We start from the raw sequence: 26,849 nt of genomic DNA on the forward strand, positions 1-26,849 counted from the left end.
GATTAATTGTATCTGGAGAATTTCCGAGCGCTTCCCGGTGCACCGGGAAGCTATTGGTCTGGAATTGAGGAGACTGAGATTCTGGCCCCTGTACCGCCTGACATCCCTTCTTAACCTGGGCCAAGTCCTGCTGGCACCTCACATCTCTCTGTCTTCCCACCCGGGCCGTGAGATACAATCTAAATGTACTTCAGGCTCCCTGGCAACTTCAAGTTCTAATTGAAGACAGTGTGTTGTAGTGCAAAAGAAGGATTGCATATTCTGCGTGTCTGACCTTATTAGATACAAGTCCCCTGTCATTTTCAGAAAATTATGCCTTCAGTTTGGCGATAGTTATTCAGCTATTCCTTAGCCCTCCTTTCTTATCTCTAAAACCTTTTGGTTATTAAATAGGAGCATCAGTCATGTTGCAGATTTTCAGGTAAGAACAAGTTTCTTGATCTAAAGGAAATTAGAATTCCAACATGCCTGTCCCCATCTGTGTTATTGCCCCAGGCTGATTTTTCAGGCGGTATCATTTATATACGTCAGCACCATACAGGAAGTATTGTGTGTGAAGCATGGTAATTGTAACTCTTTAGGTATATGAGGAAAGAACTTTGAAATGCGCTTCGAAATGCTTACAAAGTAGGAATTAACATTTGTAAGATTTCAAGTGAATAGAAGGAGAATAAAGGGCTTTGAGAAAAAGGAACAGAAATGGTATTTAATAAGAAACTGAACTGGATATTGTTAGAATTCCTAGTAAGAGCAATTTTTAAAATATTTATTATTTATTTTTGTTAAGTTTTTAATTTTTATTTTATTCATTTATTTTGAGAGAGAGAGAGAGGGAGGGAGAGAGAGAATCCCAAGCAGGTACCTCGCTGTCAGTGCAGAGCCCAGTGTGGGGTTCGATCTCACGAACCATGAGATCATGACCTGAGCCGAAATCTAGGAGTCAGGCGCTTAACCGACTGAGCTACCCAGGCACCCCAATTCTTTTCTTTTCTTTTTTTTTTTTAGTTTATTTTTGAGAGAGAGAGAGAGAGGGAGAGAGAGCGAGTGAGCATGCATGCACGAGCAAGTGGGGGAGCGACAGAGAGAGAGAGAGAGAGAGAGAGAGAGAATCCCAAACAGGCTCCACTCTCAGCACGGAGCCCAACACAGGGCTTGAACTTACGAACTCTGAGATCATTACCCAGGCTCCCCTGTAAGAACAATTCTGAGTCAATTAAGATAATTTGGGGTGGAGACGCCCTAACAGTTACTCTGGATCTTTAAGTACCAAAATACTACGTTTGGTGTTGTCGCTTGGCCACTGTTCAGATAGATCTCCTGTCAGTTTAGAACTTCCCAGTTTTTCCTTCGTGTGGTTCCTCTGTAATTCTTCAGGACCAAATTAATTAATTTGTGTTGTTGCCTTAATATCATCAGGGAAAGTACCATCAGGGAAGGTACCACCAGGACTCCACTAAATAGAAACAATGGACAGGGGTGCCTGGGTGGCTCAGTCAGTTAAGTATCTGACTCTTGATTTTGGCTCAGGTCATTTTCTCATGGTTTGTGAGTTCGAGCCCCACGTCAGGCTCTGTGCTAACAGCATGCAGCCTGCTTGGGATTCTTTGTCTCTGTCTCTCTCTGACCCTCCCCTGCTTGCTCTCTCTCTCTCAAAGTAAATAAGAATAAACTTTAAAGTAAAAGAATCTTTCACCTTTGTAAAGAAACATCCTATAAAAGAAAACAAATGAATGCATGGGTGACCAACAAAACCAGAAGCACACTATGTACAGAGAACAAACTGGTGGTTGCCAGAAAGGAGGTGGCTGGGGGTGGACAGAATAGGTAAAGGAGATTAAGAGGTACAAACTTCCAGTTATAAAATAAGTAAGTGACAGACATGAGAAAAGTACAGGATAGGGAGTATAGTCGATAGTGTTGTAACAATTTGTATGATAAAAAAAAAGGAAATGTTCTGCAATATGCCTCATAATCCTGCACTTAGGATTATTGGCTTTAGTGTCTGTCATCTAAAGACATCATGTTTGGAAATTCCCACGACTCCTTCTTGCTTGGTTAAAGCAAGTACTTTAATCAGTTTTGTTTTATATTTATTTTATTTTTAAAAGTTATTTATTTATTTATTTATTTAGAGACAGAGACAGCACGAGCGGGAGAGCGGCAGAGAGTGAGGGAGACACAGAATCTGAAGCAGGCTCTGCGCTCAGTGCAAAGTCCAACTCGGGGTTCGAACTCATGAACCGTGAGATTGTGACCTGAGCCAAAACTGAGACAGTCGGACATTTAACTGACTGAGCCTCCCAGGCGCCGCAGGGTTAGTTTTTTTTTTTTTTTTTTCCAACGTTTATTTATTTTTGGGACAGAGAGAGACAGAGCATGAACGGGGGAGGGGCAGAGAGAGAGGGAGACACAGAATCAGAAACAGGCTCCAGGCTCTGAGCCATCAGCCCAGAGCCCGACGCGGGGCTCGAACTCACGGACCGCGAGATCGTGACCTGGCTGAAGTCGGACGCTTAACCGACTGCGCCACCCAGGCGCCCCTGGGTTAGTTTAAAGAAGTCAGAGGCACACTTCATTTCTGGTCTTGTGGCAGGATGGAAGCCCTGGTTACCTCTCCCCATTGGAATCAGTAAAATGTTGTATAAAATACACTCTGCTGCCTTGACACGGAAATCGGAAATTTGCGGGCCTCCTGAATGCTGAACAGACAGCTCACGTTTCACACACCCAATCTGAACTTCTGACTTTCTCCATCAAGTCCGCCGTTCCAGCAGCCTTGATGGAAAGGATGACAGTTCCGAAAAATTCAGAGTCACACCCAATATGCTCATGCCTCACATTCATTCTGTTGGCTCTGCCTTCGAAATACATCCAGAATCCAACACTTCACACCGCTGCCGTGGCAACTCCTGGGGGCAGTCACCGCCATCTCTAAGCCAGATGCCTCAATGGCTTCCTAACTGATTTCCCTGCTCTCACCCTGGCCTCCTATAATCTAGTCTTAGTGCCGCAGCTAGAATGAGCCTCTCAAACCTAAGTCAGATTTTGGTGTGTCTCTGCCAAAAAACTTCCAGAAGCTCTCCTCATTCAGAGGTCAAGCCACGGTCCTTACAATGACCTTTGGGGCTTCCCATGACCTGCCCCCCAATAACGTCTCTAGCCTTATCTCTAATTCTCTTTTCCTTGCTCACTCTGTTCTAGCCATACTGGCTTCCTACTTCTTGTTTTTTTTTTAAATGCTTACTTATTTTGAGAAAGAGAGAGTGCACACAAGTGGAGGGAGGGGCAGAGAGAGAGGGAGAGAGAATCCCAAACAGGCTGCACATTCGGTGTGGAGCCCGATGTGGGGCTCGAACTCATGAACCGTGAGATCATGACCTCAGCAAAAGTCAAGAGTCAAGATGCTTAACCAACTGAGGCACCCAGGAACCCCTGGTCTCCTGTTTCTTTTTTTTTAAATTTTTTTTTCAACGTTTATTTATTTTTGGGACAGAGAGAGACAGAGCATGAACGGGGGAGGGGCAGAGAGAGAGGGAGACACAGAATCAGAAACAGGCTCCAGGCTCCGAGCCATCAGCCCAGAGCCTGACGCGGGGCTCGAACTCACGGACCGTGAGATCGTGACCTGGCTGAAGTCGGACGCTTAACCGACTGCACCACCCAGGCGCCCCCTGGTCTCCTGTTTCTTGAACACACCAGGCACCCTTCTGCCTTAGTCTTTGCTGTTCTTTCTGCCAGGAATGCCCTTGTCCTGGCATATGGATAACTCCTTCATCTACTTACAGTCTTTATGCAAACGTTACCTCTTCAAGGCGGCCTACATATCCAGTGCATTGTGAATTGCAATCTTTCCTTTTCTTCTCTGCGGTTTCAGTCTCCCGTGTTCTACTTTAGCTTTTTGATTTTCGTTGCGCTTATCAACTTCTGAGAGACTTCCTTGTTATGTTCTGGGTTCATTTTCTGTCTCTTCCCATCGAATGTAAGTTCCTTGAGAGCAGGCATCTTTGTTGGGTTTACTGATGTAACAGAAGCTCCTTAAACAGTACCTGGCACCTTGTAGGAGAGCAAGGTACTTGCTTGTTGAATAAACAAGCGAATCCCCAGAGCAAAGTAAAAACATGAAGCCTAGGAAGTAAATGAGCTCAAAACTTGACTTCCACCTTGAATGCCTACTGAGCCCGAAAGACTTTGCAAATTACAGGGTGATGGCCATATGGCGCGCAGGGAACAGTAGATGAAACTCCGAACCTGCTGAAGATAGGGAATTTTAATAGGAAACGCTCCAATTGGAATGCTTCATACGTGGAAGTGTGATAAAGCTTACCATTCAGAAAGGGAGAAAAATAAACCTTGCCCTCGTTCATGGTTTCCACCCAAATTTACACTACCTTTATGGTATGCTAAACGTCAGGCAGACTATATAAAGTGCCACACTGGCTGGCAGAAATAGACTCCAAAGAAAAGAAGTAACTCCTGGTTAAAAATGAGAAATCATACAAGGAAAACAAGGCACCAAAAAAGGATAAGCGTAAAACAATGATCCAGAAAGTATTTTAACATAAGCTCAAGAGCCCATCAATGTGTTCTGATTTAAAACTTCATCTGTTGGAAATCAGAGAATTGGGCCTAATAAATCTCAAGGTGGTTCCTCCAGCAACAACCCCAAAGAAAAGCCTGCATAAAAACCTAAATGCTTGGAAAAGGATCTAGATCGGCAGGATGTACTATAGCGTTCTTTATCTACTATACATGTTATTGTTGAATCAACCTCACCAGTAGCTATACAAATGGGATTGTTTCCTGATGAGTGTCCTACAGGGCTGCGCCAAGTTCTTGGGTGACAGAGAAAAAATTGGTATTTTCAGCTGCACTTTATAAGAGAGAAATAAGGCACATTTAAGGTGTAACAAATAAATTTTTTTGTTTTTAATTAAGATATAGAAACTTGTTGGGGCGCCTGGGTGGCTCAGTTGGTTAAGCATCCGACTTTAGCTCAGGTCATGATCTCACGGTCCATGGGTTTGAGCCCCGCGTCGGGCTCTGTGCTGACAGCTCAGAGCCTGGAGCCTGCTTCGGATTCTGGGTCTCCCTCTCTCTCTGACCCTCCCCCGTTCATGCTCTGTCTCTCTCTGTCTCAAAAATAAATAAACATTAAAAAAAAATTTAAGATATAGAAACTTGTTTTCCCCAAGTGTTAACTAAAGTCTTCTGACCCCTTTTTCTCTTTGTACAGAATGAACACGTCAATTACGTAGATGTTGGCGGGGCATATGTGGGACCAACCCAGAATAGAATCTTACGGTTATCTAAGGAGCTGGGTCTAGAAACTTACAAAGTGAACGTATGTGAGCGGCTTGTTCAATATGTAAAGGTAAGCCTGACATTTTACTCAAGTGACCAGTGGGGGAGCACTGTATTTGGGAAAATATTCGGTTTTCTTCCTAGTTTTTTCTCAAAGCAATTGTAAAAATAGGCTCTCAGCCTTATAGTAGTCTTCTGCGTTTTCTTTTTCTTTTTAAAGAAATCCTTGGGGACCCTGGGAATCCCTGTAAGGGGTCATGCCTCAGTTTGCCCCCTCTGCACATCACACACTGTGGCCCTTAAAGGCTGCACCCTTACCCCCGTCCAACTGGAGTAAGGGTATGAGGCTTTCGGCTTCTTTGCTTCTTCAGTGTCTATGGGGAGCAAGGGGGCAGGGACAGAAGCTACCTGTGGTAGACACATGGATGTGCCTACGGATGTGTGCGCACTCGCGCACGCGCGCGCGCACACACACACACACACACACAGAGCCACAGGCAGCCCTTGAGGCACCTATGAGGCAATTCTAAGGCCCCAAGGAACACAGTAGTCCGAGGCCAGTTCTTAAGACTGAGCAGGTTATTCATTGTCATCGTTACCTGGCGTTTCTTTGCACACTTTGATAATTTCCTCCGTACTGAGCCTTGACTCTTGGGAAGTCTAGCTGGGCTGTGCGGTTTCCCACTGTTCAAACAAGATTGTTTCACTCTGCTGATATCCAGCTGTTGCCAGACTTATTCTTTGTCACTGAAGCCGAACATGGAGCAGCTGGAGTGTTGGAAATGTGCCTTGAGAGGTCAGGCTGTCCGATCTGCCTTCGCAGCCGGCTTCCCAGAACTAGCGTCTCGAGGGCAGGGGTCATGCACTCGTTCTAATGGCAGGATTCCCACACCGGTGATCACGTCACTCTCTGAGCGGCTCTACCCCACTCAGTCACATGGGTCTGGAGCCCTCGGGGGGTTTTCGGAGCTTGGAGTCAAGGGTACTTGTGATATGTGCACACTGATGCGCCATCAGGGGATCTTAAGACATTCTGATATGGTTTGGGATGGTTTGGGTTGTTTGGGGGAAGGGTCTGGCAGTTGCACATGTGAAAAAACAAAAAAAACCCAGCAGCCTTGAAGAAACTGGGTTCAGAAGTCAAGGGGGGAATGAAGAAAGTATAAAAAACTATACAACGCTAGCTTCGGTAGGCTTCCTGATCACTTTCTCTGTCTACACGGCAGGGTGCTTCCCTGGATTAGCAAATAATGACAACGGTGAGAATGATAGTAACTAACATTTATTGAGCACTTTTACATGTGTTAGCATATTTAATGTAGGGAGAGAGACCAAATCCTTTGCATGGAGTACTAAATAAACAGTCCCATAAATTCACTCTTCAGTCCAAGTAGGAAGCAAGTGAGTCTGATGATTGTCCTGGAATCTGAGCAGACTCATGCTTATGATCTCTTCCTCTCTCACATTCAGGTGCTGAGAGATTTTTTATTTTCCCTGAAGTCTCACAGTAAACAACTAAGTGATTTTTTTATGCATGATCTCCGTAAATCATAACATACACCTCGTTAGGCAGGCACGATTATCCCCATTTTACAGAGGGGAAACTGAGGTTCAGAGAGATAAAGCAGCTCGACAAGACTATGAAACGAGTAATGGTCTGTTTAACCCCCCAAGCTCATACCATTCATGCATTTTAGGACTCGCTTCCAAAGAAGCACACATTTAAGGTGCTGAGCACCATTCTTTTCTTTTAAGACACAATCCCATCTAAAGAAAAGATGGAGCACGGAAATACCATTAAACCATCCTCTCACATACTTTAATCTGCCAAAGCACACATATTTTCACCCAAGGTAGACCGCAATGTTCAGCTAAAGATAATAGTGGGTCAGTTAGAGGTTAATTTATTGGAGCTGAAGGAGTCCCTGTAAAGTGAGGCGGCCAGATTAGGGAAAGGCAGGAAGACTATATTCCATGGAAGATTGTTAGCAAACCGTATAGCAAAAAATCATTCCACTTATTTAAAAATATCTCAACCCTTACTGCTGTGTCCACTTTGGTGGGGGGGGGGGGGGGCGAGGGGAATGGACTTTTCCCCGTCACCGTAGTGCACCGGGTTAATAGTGCAAATTGTCTTTGTGACACTCTGAATTGGCTCTCGAGACAACCCCAGCCTCTGTAATCTACCGCAGTGCATTCTTTTCAGTGAATACCACCGAAATGAAGCAGGTGAATCCAGAAGATTGCCAGTGTCTGGTTAAACCAAGCCATATTCTTTATGGTCCAGATTGCTTCAGCTTTTAAATTTTCCCAGCGCGCAGCCTTAAAGACTGCCTCGGTTGTTTCTTCTGACAGCAGACTGTAGTGGATCCAGTTTCAATGTATTCTGGGATGATTTTTTTTTTTTTTTTTTTTTTTTTTAATTTTTTTTTTCAACGTTTATTTATTTTTGGGACAGAGAGAGACAGAGCATGAACGGGGGAGGGGCAGAGAGAGAGGGAGACACAGAATCGGAAACAGGCTCCAGGCTCTGAGCCATCAGCCCAGAGCCCGACGCGGGGCTCGAACTCACGGACCGCGAGATCGTGACCTGGCTGAAGTCGGACGCTTAACCGACTGCGCCACCCAGGCGCCCCTGGGATGATTTTTTGTTTAAGATTTTTGTTTTTAAGTGATCTCTACACCCAGCGTGGGGCTCGAACTCAAAACCCCGAGATCAAGAGTCGCATACTCTACTGACTGGGCCCCCACCAGGTGCCCCTCTAGAACGATTGTTAGTATTCACCAAAGAATGGTTCTTGACCCTTGCTAGATTGTGTTTACAGGGCAAATTGAGACTCTAAGCCTGAGCCTCTGAGCTGAGCAGTGGAGATAGATGTTTAGTGGTGTTTTGCACCCTGTCCCTTCCTAGGAGACTGTGTCTGTCTACTTCATTCATAGAAGGTTCAAATCATTATGCTAAATTCATCAGTTCAATGAACAGTTACTGGATAGTCTCCTCTGTACAAGGTATTGTTCCAGGCTGGAAATACAGTGGTGGACACATGATCAAAGCTCCTGCTTTCATGGAACTTAGCATTAGCTCACATTTCTGCCTGTATCCTTCGTGGACCTTGTGAATAGAATACCTGTTCTTTTTTTTTTTTTTTTTTTATCTTTATTTTTTAATCTTTTTATGTTTGTATATTTATTTATTTATAACTTTTTTTTTTTACATTTATTTTTGATAGAGACAGAGCACGAGTGGGGGAGGGGAGAGAGAGACGGAGACACAGAATCTGAAGCAGTCTCCAGGCTCTGAGCTATCAGCACAGAGCCCGACGCGGGGCTCGAACCCACAAACTGCGAGATCATGACCTGAGCTGAAGTTGGATGACTTCAACCGACTGAGCCACCCAGGCGCCCCAATGTTTATTTTTGAGAGAGAGACAGAGTGAGAGCAAGGATGGGACAGAGAGAGCGGGAGACATAGAACATGAAGCAGGATCCAGGCTCTGAGCTGTCAGTGCAGAGTCCGACGCGGGGCTCGAACTCACAATCTGTGAGATCATGACTTGAGCTGAAGTCGGATGCTTAACTGACTGAGCCACCCAGGCGTCCCTAGAATACCTATTGTAATTCTGGTTTAGTAGATCCTGATTCTTTTTTTTTTTTTAAGTTTATTTTAGTAATCTCTACACCCAGTGTCGGACTGGAACTCACCACCCTGAGATCACGATGCGCATGCTCTACTGACTGAGCCAACCAGGCTCCCTAGTAGATCCTGATTCTTATAGAATAGGTTCTTGGACAGGTTTTATGAATGTTGTGAATTTGATAATGGCTTTATTTAGGAGTTTATATCTGCTTTGTGAAATTAAATTAACCATGTTGTTTTTAACCTAAAAGGCAGATTTGAAGTAGCACCAGCTAAATGTGTTTAAAACATCTATTCTTTTCCTTTGGATGGTGTAAGGGAAGCAGGTGGACTTGAATGCTTCTTGGATTAATTGACCCATTACTTGCATTAGTGAATTAGATGCACTATCATTACGGGTTATTTGATGAGTAAGTTTCATTGAATTGTGGAGGCTTTTTGTTAAGTTTTACAGTGCCAGGGCTTAGAGAGGAAAGCAGAAATGGTTGATTTCCTTTTTTTTTTTCCTTCTTTTAATGGGTTCTTCTGATCTTTTTTTAATTTTTTTTTTACATTTACTCATTTTTGAGAGACAGAGACAGAGGGTGAGCAGGGGAGGGGGCAGAGAGAGAGGGAGACACAGAATCTGAATCAGGCTCCAGGCTCTGAGCTGTCAGCACAGAGCCCCACACGGGGCTCCAGCTCACGAACCGTGAAATCATGATCTGAGCCGAAGTCGGACACTTAACCGACTGAGCCACCCAGGCGCCCTGGGTTCTTCCAGGTCTTAATAATACAGGTAGGGTGGAGAGAGGGAGAACACTGCATTTTGCAGGTGCTGCTCTGAAGGAGAAGTTGACATATTTATGCATTCCCGCTTTCTCCCTGCTTTCACACCCTAAATAAAAGTCAAGACTATTAGGGGCGCCTAAGTGGCCCGGTCGGTTGAGTGTCCGACTCTTGGTTTCAGCCCAGGTTATGATCTCCTGGTTCATGGGTTCGAGCCCATTGGGCTCTATGCTGCCGCTCCCCTGCTCATTCTCTCTCTCTCAATCTCTCTCAAAATAAATAAACTTAAAAAAAATCGAGACAATAAATATATACCACCCATTTCTTCTTAGAGAATGGTGTGATATTTATTTAAAACAACCTAGGCTTTCCTGATAGTAACAGCTCACCAAGCAGTTTTTCCTAGTACTGGTTCTTTTCTTCCCACAGCCATTTACTTGAAGGTTTCTAGGCCAATAACTGCAATCAAAGGCTTGCCACATATGTGTGTTCTGGAATACTAAGTCAACTTTTTGTTGTTGTTGCTTAGAGGTGGACTTTATTTTAGCCAGTAGGCCGTGTTGAAAGCAGGGGATCTATTTATTTATTTACTTACTTATTTACTTATTTATTTATTTTTGTTAGGGTGTCTTAATGCCTGCCAGAAATAACTGCGTTCTGACCCCTTGCTTATAATAGTGTTTCTTTTGGATCAGGGACATATATTTTTAAGCTGCTTTTAACACTGTTTTCTATACCAAATCACAGAAGGCGTATGTTTTGTGTTCAAAGAAAGTTATACTTTCACTTTCAACGCCACTCTGTAGGAAAGGCAGGAAGCCAAGGGCATTAGGCTCTTCTAGGGATATTGCTTGTTGTGTCTTTGTTTCCTTTCTTTTAATCCCCTGAATCCCGGCGGCCTCACTCCATGCATTGGTATTGCCTTCCATCTGTAAGGTTCCTAGACCTGTGTCACCTCATTTGAGTTACCTCGTGATCCTATGGCTTAATAAGCATTTCCCCCCATCTCACAGATGAAAAAACTGAGGCTCAGAAAATTTAGACACCAAAGTAAGGCTTTCTGGCTCTTGAGCTCAGGGTTCTGGGGGTTACATCACAAAGTTCCTTATTCCACGGGCAGAAAGTCAACTTGTAAATCCCTTAAAATTTTTTATTTTATTTTATTTTTTATTTATACAAATTTTTTTAATGTTTATTTATTTTTGAGAGAGAAGGAGAGAGAGAGAACACGAATAGGGGAGGAGCAGATAGAAAGGGAGACATGGAATCCGAAGCAGGCTCCAGGCTCTGAGCTGTCAGCACAGAGCCCGACGTGGGTCTTGAATCCTTGAACCTCGAGATCATGACCTGAGCCGAAGTTGGACACTTAATGTACTGAGCCACCCAGGGGCCCCCATTTTATTTACTTTAGAGGGAGAGAACATAAGTGGGTGAGGGGGCAGATTGAGAAAGAGAGATAATCTTAAGCAGGCTCCATGCTGAGCATGGAGCCCAACGCAGGGCTTGATCCCATGACCCTGGGATCATGACCTGAGTCTAAATCAAGAGTTGGACGTTCAACCGACTGAGCCACCCAGGTGCCCCTATAAATCCCTTTTAATAACCCGTTCTAAGGTATGATAAAAATCACCTTACCCTGATAGGCTCTGAAGTCCTAACATGCCACTCAGACGGTAGGGGCTGCTCTGGACGCAGGCAAGGTCCTGTGGGGTGCCTGGGAGCCGTATGTGGTCCCTTTCACCAAGGTGGCTTCTTCTCTTCTCGTGCACCCTGAGCCATAGATCTGGGGTGCCTGTGGCCTTCAGTGAGCGCTTGACTCCTGACCAACCCCCAGACCACCCCAGTTAGGCTCAGCGGGCTCAGCAGATGAGTCCCCTTATTATGTTAAAATACTAAGTCTACAGCACGGTTTGGAATAGTTGGCTGTATATTCTTTTTGTTAATTGATTGATGTGAACTTACTTGTCAAAGTATGACCCAGATCAGAGTATTTTATTTTATGCCATTATATCCTGCTTGGTTTAAAGAGAAAAAAGAGAGAGGATTTAAAATAATTTGTAAGCTGTAGAAGTCAGGGTAGAGATGAAAAAAAAAAACCAAACCAATTAGGTATGAACAGGAAAATGGTAATGGGCATGTGCTCATGATAGAAATTCTGTTTGATCATAGAAATGAAGTAATACAAGAGGGATTATTTGTTTTTTTCTCTAAATTCCAGTTATACGTAGGTTTTTTAAAAGCAGAGAGACTAAAAATGTTCATATAGTCTCACATTGGTCTATGAAGTATTTAGTACAAAGATATATGGACATAGCTTGTAAAAAAAAAAAAAGGTTTTAGTAACTTCCATTCATTTCCCCCTCCATTTTTAAAAAAAGATTTATTTATTTATTTTCAAGAGAGAGAAAGCATACATAGAAGAGGGGCAGAGAGAGAAGGAGGAGCCTTGATGTGGGGCTCAAACCCACAAACCGGGAGATCGTGACCTGAGCCGATCTCTTAACCAACTGAGCCTCCCAGGCACCCCTCCTCCTCCATGTTTAGAAGAGTTCATTTATTTCTTTTGTTTAAAGGAAAGCATAATGACAGAAATCACTCTTAAAGCCTTGTAGTGTTTAGAAAGCTAGGTCAGCATTAGCCATTTTCTCTCAAAGCCTCTTTTCTTTTTCCTAGAAACTTTCAGGGATAAATCTCAGATGTAGTTTGTAGAGAGCAAACCTTCCACTCGGTTGAAGCGACAGCCCAATACATAGCAAAGTCAGGTTAATGACTAGATCTTTTTCCTTCCATTTTTTCCCCTTTTTTTCGTTATTTTCCCCCCACCCCCTCTATTTTTTTTCTTTCTTGAAAAAAATCATGGTAACATACACATAACATAAAAATTGTCTTCTTAACCGTTAGATGTACAGTTCACCAACATCAGGTAAATTCACATGTTTGTACACCCATCATCTGTACAGAACGCTTTTCATCTTTTTGCTATTCATTTTTAATAGAGGGCGATTCATGACAGCAATCCTTTTCCAACCATTCATTGAGAAGTAGCCCAGAGTTGCCCTCTGTGACTCAGAGAGCTGGCTTTCAGTGACAGCACAGAAAGGGGATTAGGTCAGACACAAAGGATTTCTCTAAGGCTGTGGAACTTTGCAGTCACCCCCCTCGAGTGAGGCCTGGGCATTGTGGGTAATGGCAGAAAGCACCTTGTGAGTGGAGGGGCGCCTGGGTGGCTCAGTCAGCTAAGCATCTGAGTTCAGCTCAGGTCCTGATCTCGCAGTCCATGGGTTCGAGTCTTGTGTCGGGCTCTGTGCTGACAGCTCAGAGCCTGGAGCCTACTTCGGATTCTGTGTCTCCCTCTCTCTCTGCCCTTCCCCCGCTCACACTGTGTCTCAAAAATAATGAAGAAACATTAAAAAATTAGAAAAAAAAAAGAACCTTGTGAATGGAATGAAACCTCACATAAGCAGCTTCCTCGAGAGAAATTGCTCTTGTCTCCTTGATAACTCAAGTCTTGGAGGTTTTGAGCTTTCAAGTTAGAATGTGGTTGCCAGTGCGAGGTCAAAAAACATCTCCTTTTTCCTCCCCCCTTCTTGCTTTCTACCTCTTCCCTATTTCCCCCTCTGTAGTCCCTACCTTACCCCAGAGCACAAGTCTGCTGTCCCAGCCAAAAGACTTAATCATCCGTCCTGAGGTTTCAAACTTTTGTACAGTAGCCTTCTCTAACAGTTGAAACCGGAGACACCCTTTAACGTCCTATAAATCCCATACCTGGTCCATTCTGGGCACTTCCTGAAGGAGGGAAGTTCTGTTGTCACATGGATACACTGACCCAGCCAGAAACTTTTTGTTCCCATTGCCCTGTCCTGCCATTTAATAGGATCGGTGCTGTTATATAGCCCTCTGTTTCAGATGTGGACTCTAAGCTTTTTCTTTTGTTTTTCCCTTAATTAATTAATTATTATTTTTTAAATGTTTGTTTAGTTTTGAGAGAAAGAGAGACAGAGTGTGAGCAGGGGAGGGGCAGAGAAAGAGGAAGACACAGAATCGGAAGCAGGCTCCAGGCTCTGAGCTGTCAGCACAGAGCCCGACGCGGGGCTCGAACTCATGAACAGTGAGATCATGACCTGAGCCGAAGTCGGACCCTTAACCGACTGGGCTACCCAGGCACCCTAAGCTTTTTTGCTTCTGTATCAAGGTCATTGAATGAATACCTTTTGAAAACTGGGTGGACTGCAGAGTTTTAGTAAGTGACAGTTTTTCTTAAGAGATAAGAGAAAGTTGTAAGAATGCAAGTATTTCGTTCAAGGTCCTACAGAAGTGAGTGAGAGAGAAACAGGCAGGCAGAAGCCTAGTTGATAACTAACCTAAGCGAACACAGAACTTGAAACTGAAGAGACAAATAATGATAATAATGTGGATACTTCTATTTGAGCAGCCCAGTACTGTTTTCATGGCACTTCATTTTATTGTTTGCTTTTTGTAAAGGGAGGGACAGAGAGAGAGAGAGAGAGAGAGAGTCCTAAGCAGGCTCCACACCCCGTGCAGAGCCACACTCAGAGCTCGATCTCTCAACCTTGAGATCATGACCTGAGCCGAAATCAAGAGCTGGATGCATAGCCGACTGAGCCACGCAGGCACCCCAGTGTTGAGTATTGTTAAATGTAATAAACACTCTGATCCCAAAAGCTGTGGAACTGAGTCCTTTCCATTTAAAGGACTTTTCACATGTCATGTTTTTCAAACAGAGAGACTGATTCCTGATCTACTAGTCCATTTCCTTTCCTTCCTACAGCACTTGTGTAATTTGTCAGACTCCAGTGATACACAGGGAACCTCAGGCCGAGATTTAATTCTCTGTGCTTGCCTACTAAGTACCTGGTGGCCTAGTTTCCACAGCCATACCCAGTAGGTGAATGTCTCTACAAAAAATCTCGGGCTTCACAGCTGATGGGAAGAAATCACCATTCTGCCCACACTTGCTACCCAGCAAGCAGTCACAAAAGTTGACCCTGGGGCACAGATGTGGGCACAGTCGCTAATCTACATACTTCTTTGGGCCAAAGAAATCCTGAGTGTCTGTGACTTTCCCCAATTTGTAGATTTTTATTTGTTTATCTTTTATTTTTTTAAACGTTAAAAAAATTGTTTATTTATTTTTGAAAGAGTGTGAACGGGGGAGGGGCAGAGAGAGGAGGAGACACCGAATCTGAAGCAGGCTCTGCGCTGTCAGCAGCAAGCCAGATGTGGGGCTCGAACTCACAAACTGTGAGATCGTGACCTGGCCGAAGTTAGACACTCAACCGACTGAGCCATCCAGGCGCCCCCAATTTGTAGGTTTTTTTAGAAATCCTTTTCTGATGTTCAAATGTGGGGGAGATTGTGCTAAGAATCTAAAGGCTTGTGGTCCCCTCTCCTTCCCATGTCTCCACCATCACGATCACAGGAGACATCACTACAGGAATCCCATGCACCACAGTCGCAGGGTTGCGTCTGCCCAGTCACTGGGATACACAAGATGAATGCACTCAGTTAACCCCCAGTCTGGCAGGAAGCTCTGCTTTGCCCTTGACCCTCTTGACCTGCTCCGACGTACTTTCTCTTTGTACTGCCCTGTTCCGTGGGGCCGAGTCCCAGGCTCGAGACTCAACAACAGAGCACTTGCAATTTAACTAGACCAACAAGTGATTTCATTTTATTTCTCCTGTTTGACTCGTTGTTGTGGGATGACGCACGCTCTTGTTCAGGAAACGCACACATGAGAATAACTTCCCATCAGTATCATTTGGAAAATAAATCCTCCGTTTTTCAGAGCTCTTCTTTCTAGCCCATGTTCTCCCATGTTCCCTCAGGCCCCTGCCAGTGCCAGCCAGAATAGGAAGAAAGAATGCCAAAAGTGCTTTGCAAAAGAGGGTGTTTCTTGGTCAGATACATTTTGGTAATGTTCCGTGTCCTAGCCTTGTCTTTGAGTGCCGAGATGTCCGTTAGCAAGTTAGGGGTCCTATGAGGACTGGCAGAAAAAAAAAAAATTAAACATAAAAAAGCTATTTAACTCGAAGCCAGAGTTTCCCAGATCCATGACCATGGAACCCATTTTCATACAGCACTCATAAAGAGCATGAGAAATGCTCACATAGGAAATGGTTTGAGAGATTTCCATCTTTTTCTCTTCCCTTCAACACCTTACACATAGGGAGTTCTAGTAAATTTGATGGTAATATTGATTATGGCTATTTTAGAAAAGGTATGTACATGGCATTGATCATTAAAAATCAGCACTAAATTGGCATTCATTAGAAGATTTTGTCTGAAGAGAGGGGGGCGCCCGCATGGCTCAGATGGTGGAGAAGGGACTCTTGATCTCGAGGTTGTGAGTTTAAGCCCCACATTGGGTGTAGAGATTACTTAAAAATCAAATCTTTTAAAAATTAAAAAAAAAGAAGATCTTGTCTTAGGTGGGAAAGGAGGAAGCCATTTGGGTAGAAAGAGGCTGGACCCTTTCTGGAGCCTGGGAGAGCTAGATGTGATAAGAGATGGGTTGTAAATGCAAGAATTGTATTTCTCCCTTTTAGTCCTCCCTTTAACGAGCTTTTCTCAGAATGTTGGAATGTACAAGGGAGTGTAAGAGATATAAACATGTGTGAGGCGCAGTCTTTCTAAGGTGTGTTGAAACTCGTTGGGAAAGTTCTTACGTAAATCAGTTTATTTTTTAATTTTTTTTTTTTAACGTTTATTTATTTTTGAGACAGAGAGAGACAGAGCATGAACAGGGCAGGGGCAGAGAGAGAGGGAGACACAGATTCTGAAACAGGCTCCAGGCTCTGAGCTGTCAGCACAGAGCCCGATGCGGGGCTCGAACTCACGGACCGTGAGATCATGACCTGAGCCGAAGTCGGACGCTTAACCGACCAAGCCACCCAGGCACCCCTAAATCAGTTTAATACAATGTAGAAAATGGCGAGGTGCCACGGCAGCCCTAGTCTGCCAGTGGAAGCAGAAGTGGTTTCCGACTTGGGCAGCTAGATGGAATCTTTGGGACCATGTTTCTCTCAGATCAGTGTTTTCTCATACCTGCAACCTCCACATCTAGAAAGCACATCCTGTTAAGCTCCTGGTGGAGGGTCCAGCTCAGTGGCACTGCAGATTCAGTTTTCCTGACATGGAGACCAAGGCACAGAGGGGAAGGGCAGGGGAGTCCAGACCAAGATCCTGGAGTCATGAACTCTAGCTGCCAGGCACCAGCTGGGATTAAACAAATTATACACGCACACACACATAAATATATGCCCATATACACCCACTTATATATTACAGATCTAATAGATGTGTAATGTGGACTTCCGAATATCTTCAAAGACATAGTGAACTTGCTAAATTCATCAAAAGCAGCCCCAAGTTTTTAACCTGTTGATGCATCTCACTTATTACAATCGCAAGACTTTAACTAGGAGCAGTGAAAACCAAGAGAAATCAGACATGAGATCCGGGCATAATAATAGTCAAGCAAGTAAATGATTTTTTAAGGAAAAGTATAAGAGAAAATAAATATTAATGAAGGAAATGGGCAACCGCAACAGAAAGTATCATTTCTTTTAGTATTTTTAAGTAAAGTTTAATGAAAAGAAGGACTAAAAAGAAATGGCTTATGGGGTGCCTAGGTGGCTCAGTTGGTTTCGTGTCTGGCTCTTGATTTCGACTCAGGTCATAATCTCATGGGTCATGAGTTTGAGCCCCACATTGGGGTCCATGCTGACAGTGCAGAGCCTGCTTGGAATTCTATCTCTCCCTTTCTGCCCCTCCCTCACTTGTGTGCACGTGCATACTCTCTCTCTCTTTCTCTCTGAAAATAAACTTAAAAAAAAAAAAAAAAAGAACCCAAAGATCATGTTGTAGAAAGCTCTTGATGCATTTTGACCTATGGTATGATTAGAACATACCAAATTGGGGGACAAAGGCCTGGCCAATAGTAATCATATACCTGAGAGCTGATAGAGTCTGTGTAGCCAATGTGATGGATTCAGAGCAAACAGAAGTGATTTGTTAGTTTTCATCCTTGTGTCATTAAACATAGCAGTGTCTTTGTTATCTTTCAACCTGTAAGTACCTTCAAATCCACTCTCCACCCTTCTCTGCCCTACTCTCCACCCAGGAAAGCAAACCTGTAAGGGCAGAATCAACTGGACTCCCTTGCCCAAGACTTTGGGTTAGTTTGGAACATGGCACACTGGTTAGGAGAGTAAGATTGGATTATTTATTGTCCTGCCCCTGTCCATATGATGTACCACAGTCTAGCTATGAGCTACCTTTAGCAGAAGTATATAGGAAAGAAAATTCTGGGAAATCCAGTTCAGCTTGGACAAGTCAACACATTACAAAACCACCACACCCTCTCTTTCCGTTATCACTTGTTCAGTGGGCCCGCATAGCAAAGTGGCCATGGCAGCAAAGATGGAGACGATGTATGTACTGAACAACATGACCATCCACTCAACAAGCCTAATTTGACTTTGGCCATTATCAGTCATTAGGGGAATGCAAGTCAAAACTACCTTGAGATACCGCTGTGCACCCACCCGGATGACTAGAATCAAAAGGACTCACCAAGGGTTGGTGAGGAAATAGAGCTGTTGGAACTCATATATTATGGGTGGGAATGTAAAAAGGTGCTGGTGTTTTGCAAAAGAATGGAGAGTGACTGTTAATGACTAAGGGTTTCTTCTTAGGGTAACAAAAATGTTCTAAAGTCACGTGTGGTGATGGATACGTGACTTTGTGAATCTGCCAGAGCCCGTGGAATTGTACACTTTCAATGGGTGGAGTATTGAGTACATGAATTATGTCTTAATAAAGCCGTTCTGGAAAAACAGCCACTCATCCTCACAGTGTAACATTTTCATCTTTTTTTCTAACTGCCCGTTTCTCCTCAGTTCATGGCTTTTGTGGAAGAGGAAAACAAATTTTTCAAATGCTCTGTCAATTGGCTTTACTTACCCAAGAGGCTACTAATACAACACAATACTGCCATCCTGTTTAATGGGTCTCGTTTTAGATTATTTTTTTCCTTTTTTTTTTTAAAGATTTTATTTTATTTTTAAGTAATCTCAACACCCAACATGGGGCTTGAACTCACAGCCCCAAGATCAAGAGTCGCACGCTCCACTGACTGAGCCAGCCAGACCCCGCCTAGGTGATTTTTTTTTTTTAAGTTTATTTATTTATTTTGAGAGAGAGAGAAAGTATGCTCAGGGAGGAGCAAAGACAAAGAAGACAGAGAATCCCAGGCAGGCTTTAATGTCAGCACAGAGCCCAATGTGGGGCTCAAACCCACGAACTGTGTGTGAGACCATGATCTGAACCAAAACCAAGAGTCAGACGCTTAACCGACTGAGCCATCCTGGCACCCCTGATTTCTTTATTTAAAGCATTATTGTGTACTGTAGAAAACAAACCAAAATCGTTCTCTTACAGGCTTGTCGCAAAACAGTGGGACTAGAAGAGTGCCAAGGAATTCATAGGGGTTGGGCAGACTTGTTCCTAAACCATTCTAGAACATATCTGTTTATTTTCAAGATGATTAAAAAAATATTTGGCAGCTTTCCTCGGTGGCCTGTGATCCTCTTTAATAACACCCACTTCCTTTTGTTTAACTAAAATAATAAAAGTACAGAGAGATGAAACTTTCCCAACAAGGTTGCCAACCAGTAAATGTTATTTGCTTACTCTAAACTTGCTTTATCTTCCAGGACTAACAATAAAGAATGATGTGGGAGCCGTAAACTGCCATCTCCTGGCAATAGTCTCTTGTTATTACGAACATCGGTAGATGAGGGATGTGGTTTCTCAAAGGGACTTAAGTATTTTGGGCACGGTTCCAGGGACATTGTGTTCTTCTCGACCTCAGCCATTTCTGCTGTGTCAAAGACACTGTGCTTTAGAGATGAAAGGCCACTTTGGAAGGGGTGGAAAGCTCCAGAGTATAGGTACAAAATGGACTTGACCTTTACTCAAGATTTTTTCCCTTTCATTTCTAAGGAGCGGTAGCCATTTGGAAATATTGAAAAAGGGCGGACATCTTTGTGAGAAAACAATACAATCACATTTAAGAGAGTGAGAAGGTCTGGTTTGCAGGCCATTCTCTCAATCAAGAGACAGCTCCACTCCCTGCCATTGCCGTTGAGTTTAGAAGCAGGCCGTGGAGGAAATAAGCCTTCTAGAGCTTTCTGAGAAAGGCAGAGGTGACATGTAGGTGCCTGTGCCCATATATGTGAACTTCTTTAGTGGAATAAGAGCAGAGACGGCACCTGGGTGGCTCAGTCGGTTGAGCATCCGACTTCCTGCTTGGGTCATGATCTCATAGTTTGTGGGTTTGAGCCCCTCGTCGGGCTCTGTGCTGACAGCTCAGAGCCTGGAGCCCGCTTCGGATTCTGTGTCTCCCTCTCTTTCTGCCCCTCCCCTGTTCACATTCTCACTCTCTCTCTCTCTCTCAAAATAAATAAACATTAAAAAAACAACAGAGAAGCCAGACAGGCGCCCCTGTTGAACTATCTTTATGATACTTTTCTCAATGTCCCCAGATGATTGAGCATGTTTGTTTTTATAAAAAAATCATTTTTTTCAAAGGAAAGATCAGCTTCATATGAGACTATTACTTGAGTATAAACACATTTTACCGAGAAAAATGTAGATTTTTCCTGATTTCAATTAAGGGAAGAATTGTAATGAGAACCAGCTGTTCTGAAGGTTGCCCACGAGCTGTTAAGCCCAGTCTGACTCCTTTTCATAGCTGGTTTTGCGTTCTGGGTAAAACGTCTGCCTATTTTCCTCCAAACATGCTTCAGCATTTTTCAGGGTTCACCCTGTTTCCTCAACAGTCAGCTAATACCCCCGAGCTTCTTCGTCTCCATCTGCATTCCTCAGAAACATAAAAAATGTGTGTGGAAGATTTCTAAACTTTCACATTTCCCAAGTTGTCTTTCATTTAGTTGGAAGGTTAAGATGTCTCTATCTCCACATTCTGTTGACCACATAGGAGGCCAGAAAGCCTAATGTTTATGAGTAAAGAGTCTTTGGGAACAGGACATTTCTGCTCTACTATTTTCTAGCTCATATCCCTGGGCTTTAGTTTCCTCATTTATAAAATGGAAATAGTAACAGGGCTTGCCTCCACAGGGTTGGGGAGAGAGAATGCATACGAAGAGCTTAGCCAGGGCCTGGCATGGAGAAAGATCTCAATGAATGTCAGAAATAATGGTGGTGATATGGGCGGTGGTGATGATAAAGGTTTGGAGTCTCGAAAAGTCGTGTTGCAGCATAACAACATCGCATTTTTCAGATAAGAAACCAGATCACATGATCTGCCAAGGTTGTTTGAATTTGCTACTGTGGCAGGCAAAACTAGTTATCACTTAATGGCTGCCGTATATTGTTGCTCAGTTGAAGTGTGCGTGCACGCGTCCATGTGCAAGTGTGTGCACATGAATGCAAATGCTGTTAGGTCTTGCGTCCTTTCCCTGATGGTCAAGAGTTTTGCTTTGGCTACCTCCCACCTTTTGAAATCCAACACAGTTATGGGGCGCCTGGGTGGTTCAGTTGGTTAAGTGTATGACTCTTGGTTTTGGCTCCGGTCATAATCTTGTGGTTTCGTGGGTTCAGGCCCTGCGTCGGGTTCTGTGCTCGGAGCACGGAACCTGCTTGGGATTCTCTGTCTCCCTCTCTCTCTGCCCCTCCCTCACTTGCACTGTGTCTGTCTCTCTCAAAATAAATAAATAAACTCACAAAAAATTTTTAAGTCCAACACAGTCCTTAATATTGTGCAGTGCATACAATAGGCTTTCTGCAAATATTGAGTATGTTTTTATTTGATAAAAAAAATAGGGGTGCCTGGGTGGCTCAGTCGGTTGGGCGTCTGACTTCGGCTCTGATCTCGCCGTTTGTGGGTTTGGGGCCTGCGTTGGGCTGTGTGCTGACAGCTCAGAGCCTGGAGCCGACTTCGGATTCTGGGTCTCCCTCTCTCTCTGCTCCTCCCCCACTTGCACTCTGTGTCTTTCTCTCTCAAAAATGAATAAACATTAAAAAAAATGTTTTAAATCTCATGCAAAATTGTATTAGTAGACGACATTTTGATCTTCTGGATGTTTTATTTTAAAGGAACTAAATTAAGAAATAAGACCTTAGAACATACCTAGACCTGGTCTCTTTTTCCCAAGGATTCACTCTTGCCTCACACTTGCGTTTACACAGCGCAGGGCTTATCATGCAGTTGAGATGAAATAAATGGCGGCTCGTCAATCGCTGTCTTCGTGTTAGAGGTCTTGGTACCAAGCAATAGAAAGCAACTCGGGCCAACAAGAGAATCATCGAGAGCCTGGAGGGCCACACTTGGGAATAGGCAGAGATCAGGGGAGCTCTGGCAAGTCAGAGGCAGCAACCACAGCCATAGCGTTTAGAGCAGGAAGCATCTGCACAGCATGCTGCCATGGGAAAGAAGAACCCATAGTCAGCTTCCTTCTGTTGTCGGGCGACTCGTTCCAGGGTCAGAGAGTGCGTGATTGGCCCAGCTCAGCCTGGCTGCACCAGGAGCCAGGGTGGGTGGAGAAAGGATCTAGCTCATTGCCTGCTATACTGGGGGATGATACCCAGGAGGAGAAGCAGTTTCCCAAAAAGAAACCAGGATAGTACTTGAAAGGAAGTGTGGATGCTGGGCGACCAAGAAATGTCAAATGCCCATTGTTCCGGGTTCTCATATTTTGACTCTTGACTTCAGGCACGGTCGCTGGTCTAGCCAGTCTCTTTATTTCGCCTGTTTGAACCCTACAGCACAGTCTCAGATATTCTGCTTTGTGGTTCCAGCCCTCTGTGTGGTCCAAGGTCCTCTATGTGTGTCATCATTCTGGTCTCATCTGAGTGGGAACATCGTTCCAAAGAGATTAGATAGAAACTCAAGGGTTGAGAATGTTGCGGCATCGGCATTAGATGTTAGGATGAGCTACCTTTCTTTATTTTCTCTCTATAAGCAGAAATAAGTTCACAGGTATTATTGCCTATAAATTGAAAACTAGTAGCACAGCACCAGGGGGAATTCTGCTAATCTAATTGAAATTTGGGGCTGGTGTAGGCAAAATGTTATTTACTTTCCATCAAAGGTGATGCTTTTTGTAACAGTAGAGGATACTGTTAGTTTGAAAATGGCTCTCAGATTGGCTTGGTTTTGTCTTTTAGAATGCCATCCTATTTTAAGGTATTATCCTTTGCTTTTGTCTTATAGGGGAAAACTTATCCTTTTCGGGGCGCCTTTCCTCCGGTGTGGAATCCTGTCGCGTATTTGGATTACAACAATCTGTGGCGGACAATGGATAACATGGGGAAGGAGGTAAAACATGTGTTCGGCTTACCTGTGACCTGTTGCTAAAATAACAATAGCACCTGTTTCATATCCTTCCAACAGCGCAGGGAACATGGCTCTGGACATTAATGCATGTCATTTCCACTTGTGAGGAAAATGAGTGCCGGGGGTTACGTCGATTTGCCCAACACCACATGGCAAGGGAACCAGGATTCAAACCCATTGAATTGTCATGCTCTGATTGTCATGCCTGTGTGCTTCTAGCTCTATGCCACGTGAGAACTCACGTGACATATTCTTGCCAGGTGTCCTGCTCGTAGTTGTCTTACTCACGTGTGATACCACTTTAGACAGTAAAGGAAAGAGGGATTTGTTCCCCCAGAGTATTTTTACCTTGTCCCAAGCTCTCATACTTAAATTGGGGACTTAATGATAACGATGATCAACATCATAATTTCATATTAATTTATATATACATTTATGTGTAATTCCCCCCCTTTTTTGCATAATAGTAATAATAATTATTATTTTGGCAACAGCATTAAGGCATAGAATCCAAAGACCTATCCATCCCAACCCCATCACTGTCTATAGTAGAATCTTATGACAGTCACTCATTCCGACACAGACACAGAGGCTGGATTTAAGGGGTGCTTCTCAAGGCTTCTTGGTGGGGCAGTAGGCAGTAACCAGCACACCTTTGTGGGCCCTTCTTCCTCTGCAGATTCCAGCCGATGCACCATGGGAGGCTCCACATGCTAAGGAATGGGACAAGATGACCATGAAAGAGCTCATCGATAAAATCTGCTGGACAAAGTAATCCTCGACTATTTAAAATTCACTTTTTTATCTTTTCTTTGGATCTTCTCTGTCCGATCTTGCACTGTGGTGTGTTTTGTAATCAGCTGGAGGAAAAAAGTTACGAGGAAACCTAATGATCTTTAAGTCAGGAGCAACTTGGGGGGGAACTTCAGACACTTCAGGGTGGGTATGAACATAAAAGGAACCTAAAATAATAGAAAAAGAGGAGGCGAAGGAAGTAGATTTTTTTTTTTTTAAATGAAAGGACTGTGTGATTTGCAGTAAAGCAAGTAGTTGTGTACTCAGATTCTGTAGTGGTCAGCTACAGAAGCAGTTTGGGAAGGTATCAAAGTTAATTCCCTACAGGTATAGAAAAATACGAAACTGAAGGAAAGCTGGTCTGTGTTAATGAGAAATAGAAATTTTCTAACGTTTTCATCGAGAACCTGTGTCATTAGTTGAGTTACTTACAGATCATTTAGTCAGCTTTCTGGGGCTGCTATCTGAAGGCACTATACCAACCTGTGGGAAATGGCAGGGAATTTGTTAGGCATGGCCCCTAAACTCACAGAGGGAATATTCTTCTAGCAGGAGAGACTGACATTATACACATAATTTCATTATGTTGCAGGAGTGACTGTAACAGGGAACTTGACCTGAAGGTGAGGGAGAGATTCCTAGATGCAGCAGTCTTTAAACATAAACCAAGGACTTAGGGCATCAACTGAAATGAGTCACAGTGGATGAGAGGAGACAGGAAAGGGTGGGTGGTATGGGGGACAAGGTATCTTCCACGAATGCCACATAGTGGATAGGGGAGAGAGAGAGGAAAGATGGATGGTGTGGAAAGAAGGCTCTTCCAGAAATGAGCCTTAGTATTGGGGGATAGACAGGAAGGGAGGATGATGTGGGAATATGTTATCAACAAGGGATGTGCCACAGTGAATGGGGGGAGACCAAATGGATGGATGGTGTGGGGATGGCATATTCCAGGAATGAACTGTAACAGATGGGGAGAGTAGGAAGAGTGGATGGTGTGGGGGAATGGTATCTTCAAGGGATGAGCCACAGTGGAAGGGGGGAGAAATGAAAGGTGGACAGTATATGCAGATGGTGTCCTCCATGAATGAGTCACAGTGTTTGCTGGTAGACAAAAAGGCTGGATGGTGTGTGGGGGGATGGTATCTTCCAAGAACGACCCAACTGATGGGAGAAAGAGTAAGAATGAAATGTGTGAGGGGATGGTATCTTTCGGGTATGAGACACAGTGGACTGGGAGAGACAAGAATGGATGCTTAGTGGGATAGTGTCTTCCATGAGCAAGCTTTATGAGGCACAGTGGATAGTCTGTAGGAGTGATATCTTCCAGGAATGAGGAAGGATGGATAGTGTTGGTAGTTAGTATATTCAAGAATAAACCGTAGTGCGTGGTAGGAGACAGGAAGGTGGGATGGTGTGGTGGGATGGTATCTTCTAGGAATGATCCACTGTGGATGGGGGAGACAGGGTAGATGGTTGGTGTGGAAGGATGGTATGTTCCATGAGTGAGTCATAGTGAGTGGGGGGAGACAGGGAAAATAGACGGTGTAGGAATATGGTATATTCAAGGAATGAACCATAATGGATGAGGAAGGGCATGAGAGATTGATGGTGTGGAGGATGTTATGCCCCAGGAATAGGGCCTAGTGGATGGAGGGGGAGTGGCGGGAGACAGAAATGGTGGATGGTTAGTGGGGGGATGGTATCTTCCAGGAAGCAATCACAGTAACTGGGGTAGGGGCTGATGGGAAGGATAAATGGTGTAGGGGATTGTATCTTCCAGGAATGAGTTATAGTGACTGTTTGTGAGAGACTGAAAAGGGTAGATGATGTTGGAGCATATTATCTTCCAGGAAGAGCTATAGTGATGGGGGAGATAAAGTGAATGGTGTGAGGGGATGGTATCATCTAGGAATGAGCCACAAGGGTGATGGGAGACAGGAAGGATGGATGGTGTGTATGTGTGTGTGTGGGGGGGGTTGCGGGTAGGGGGGTATCTTCCAGAAATGCCCTATGGAAAGAGAAAAGACTGGAAGAGTTGTTGACTGGATGGTATCTTCCAGGAAGGATCGACAGTGGATGGGGGAGATGGGAAAGTTTGGATGGTGTGGGGAGTTGGCATTTTTCAGGACTGAGCCACAGTGAGTGAAGAGAGACTGTAAATAAGAATGAATGGATTGGTGGGATGGTATCTATCTTCTAAGAATGGGCGATTATCCATGGAGGTAGGAAAGGGAGGAAGGTTTGAAGGAATGGTATCTTCTAGGAATGAGCCACTGTGGATGGGCAAGACAGGAAGGATGGATGGTGTGGGGGGCATGGTATCTTCCAGAAATGTGCCAATTGATGGGGGAACATTGGAAGAGCAGATACAGTGAGGAGCTGGTATCTTCCGGTATTGAGCCACAGTGTTTAAGGGAGACAGGAAGAGTGAGTGGCTGGTGGGGAAATTATATTTTTCAGGATAGAATCACAGTGATTGGGGTGGTGAGGGTAGGGTTGGGGGCGGGAAGGTGATGTGGTAGTGAGATAATTTTCTGGAAAGGGTAGCTGAATGATGAGGGGGATGGTATCTTCCAAGAATGAGCCACATGGGTAGGGGGAGACAGGAGGGTTGATGGCAGGGGTGGGGGTGATGGTATCTTCCAGGACTGAACCACAGTGGATGGAGGGATGGGGAAGAGTGGATGGTATAGGGAGATGGTATTTTCAGAAATGAGCCATAGTACATGTTGGGGGATAGGAAGGGTGGATGGCCCATTTTATGATGGTATCTTCCAGGAAGGAACCACAGTGACTCAGGTGTGTTGGAGGGGGGGCATAGGAAGGATACATGGTGTAAGGGATGGTATTTTTTGGCAATGAGCTACATGTCTGTGGATGAGAGACAGGAATAGGGATGTTGGAACATGCTGTCTTCCAGGAATGAGCCATAGTGGATGGAGGAGACAGGAAAAGTGGATGGTG

The 26,849-nt window shown here is 44.2% G+C and overlaps 1 protein-coding gene across 1 annotated transcript in view; it reads left to right on the top strand.

Moving 5' to 3' along the window:
* The window catches only part of MAOA (monoamine oxidase A), a 67,736-nt gene that overhangs the window by 22,989 nt on the left and 17,898 nt on the right, over window positions 1–26,849 (top strand). The window contains exons 3-5 of the mRNA XM_047076400.1: window positions 5,234–5,371; window positions 22,965–23,069; window positions 23,767–23,858. Coding sequence (XP_046932356.1) covers window positions 5,234–5,371; window positions 22,965–23,069; window positions 23,767–23,858 — 335 coding nt within the window. The remainder of the gene's footprint in view (window positions 1–5,233; window positions 5,372–22,964; window positions 23,070–23,766; window positions 23,859–26,849) is intronic.

Source organism: Lynx rufus, unplaced genomic scaffold, assembly GCF_022079265.1.
Source record: "Lynx rufus isolate CCGP_SWC_20201006 ecotype Redwood Valley unplaced genomic scaffold, mLynRuf1.p SCAF_14, whole genome shotgun sequence".
NCBI lineage: Eukaryota > Metazoa > Chordata > Mammalia > Carnivora > Felidae > Lynx > Lynx rufus.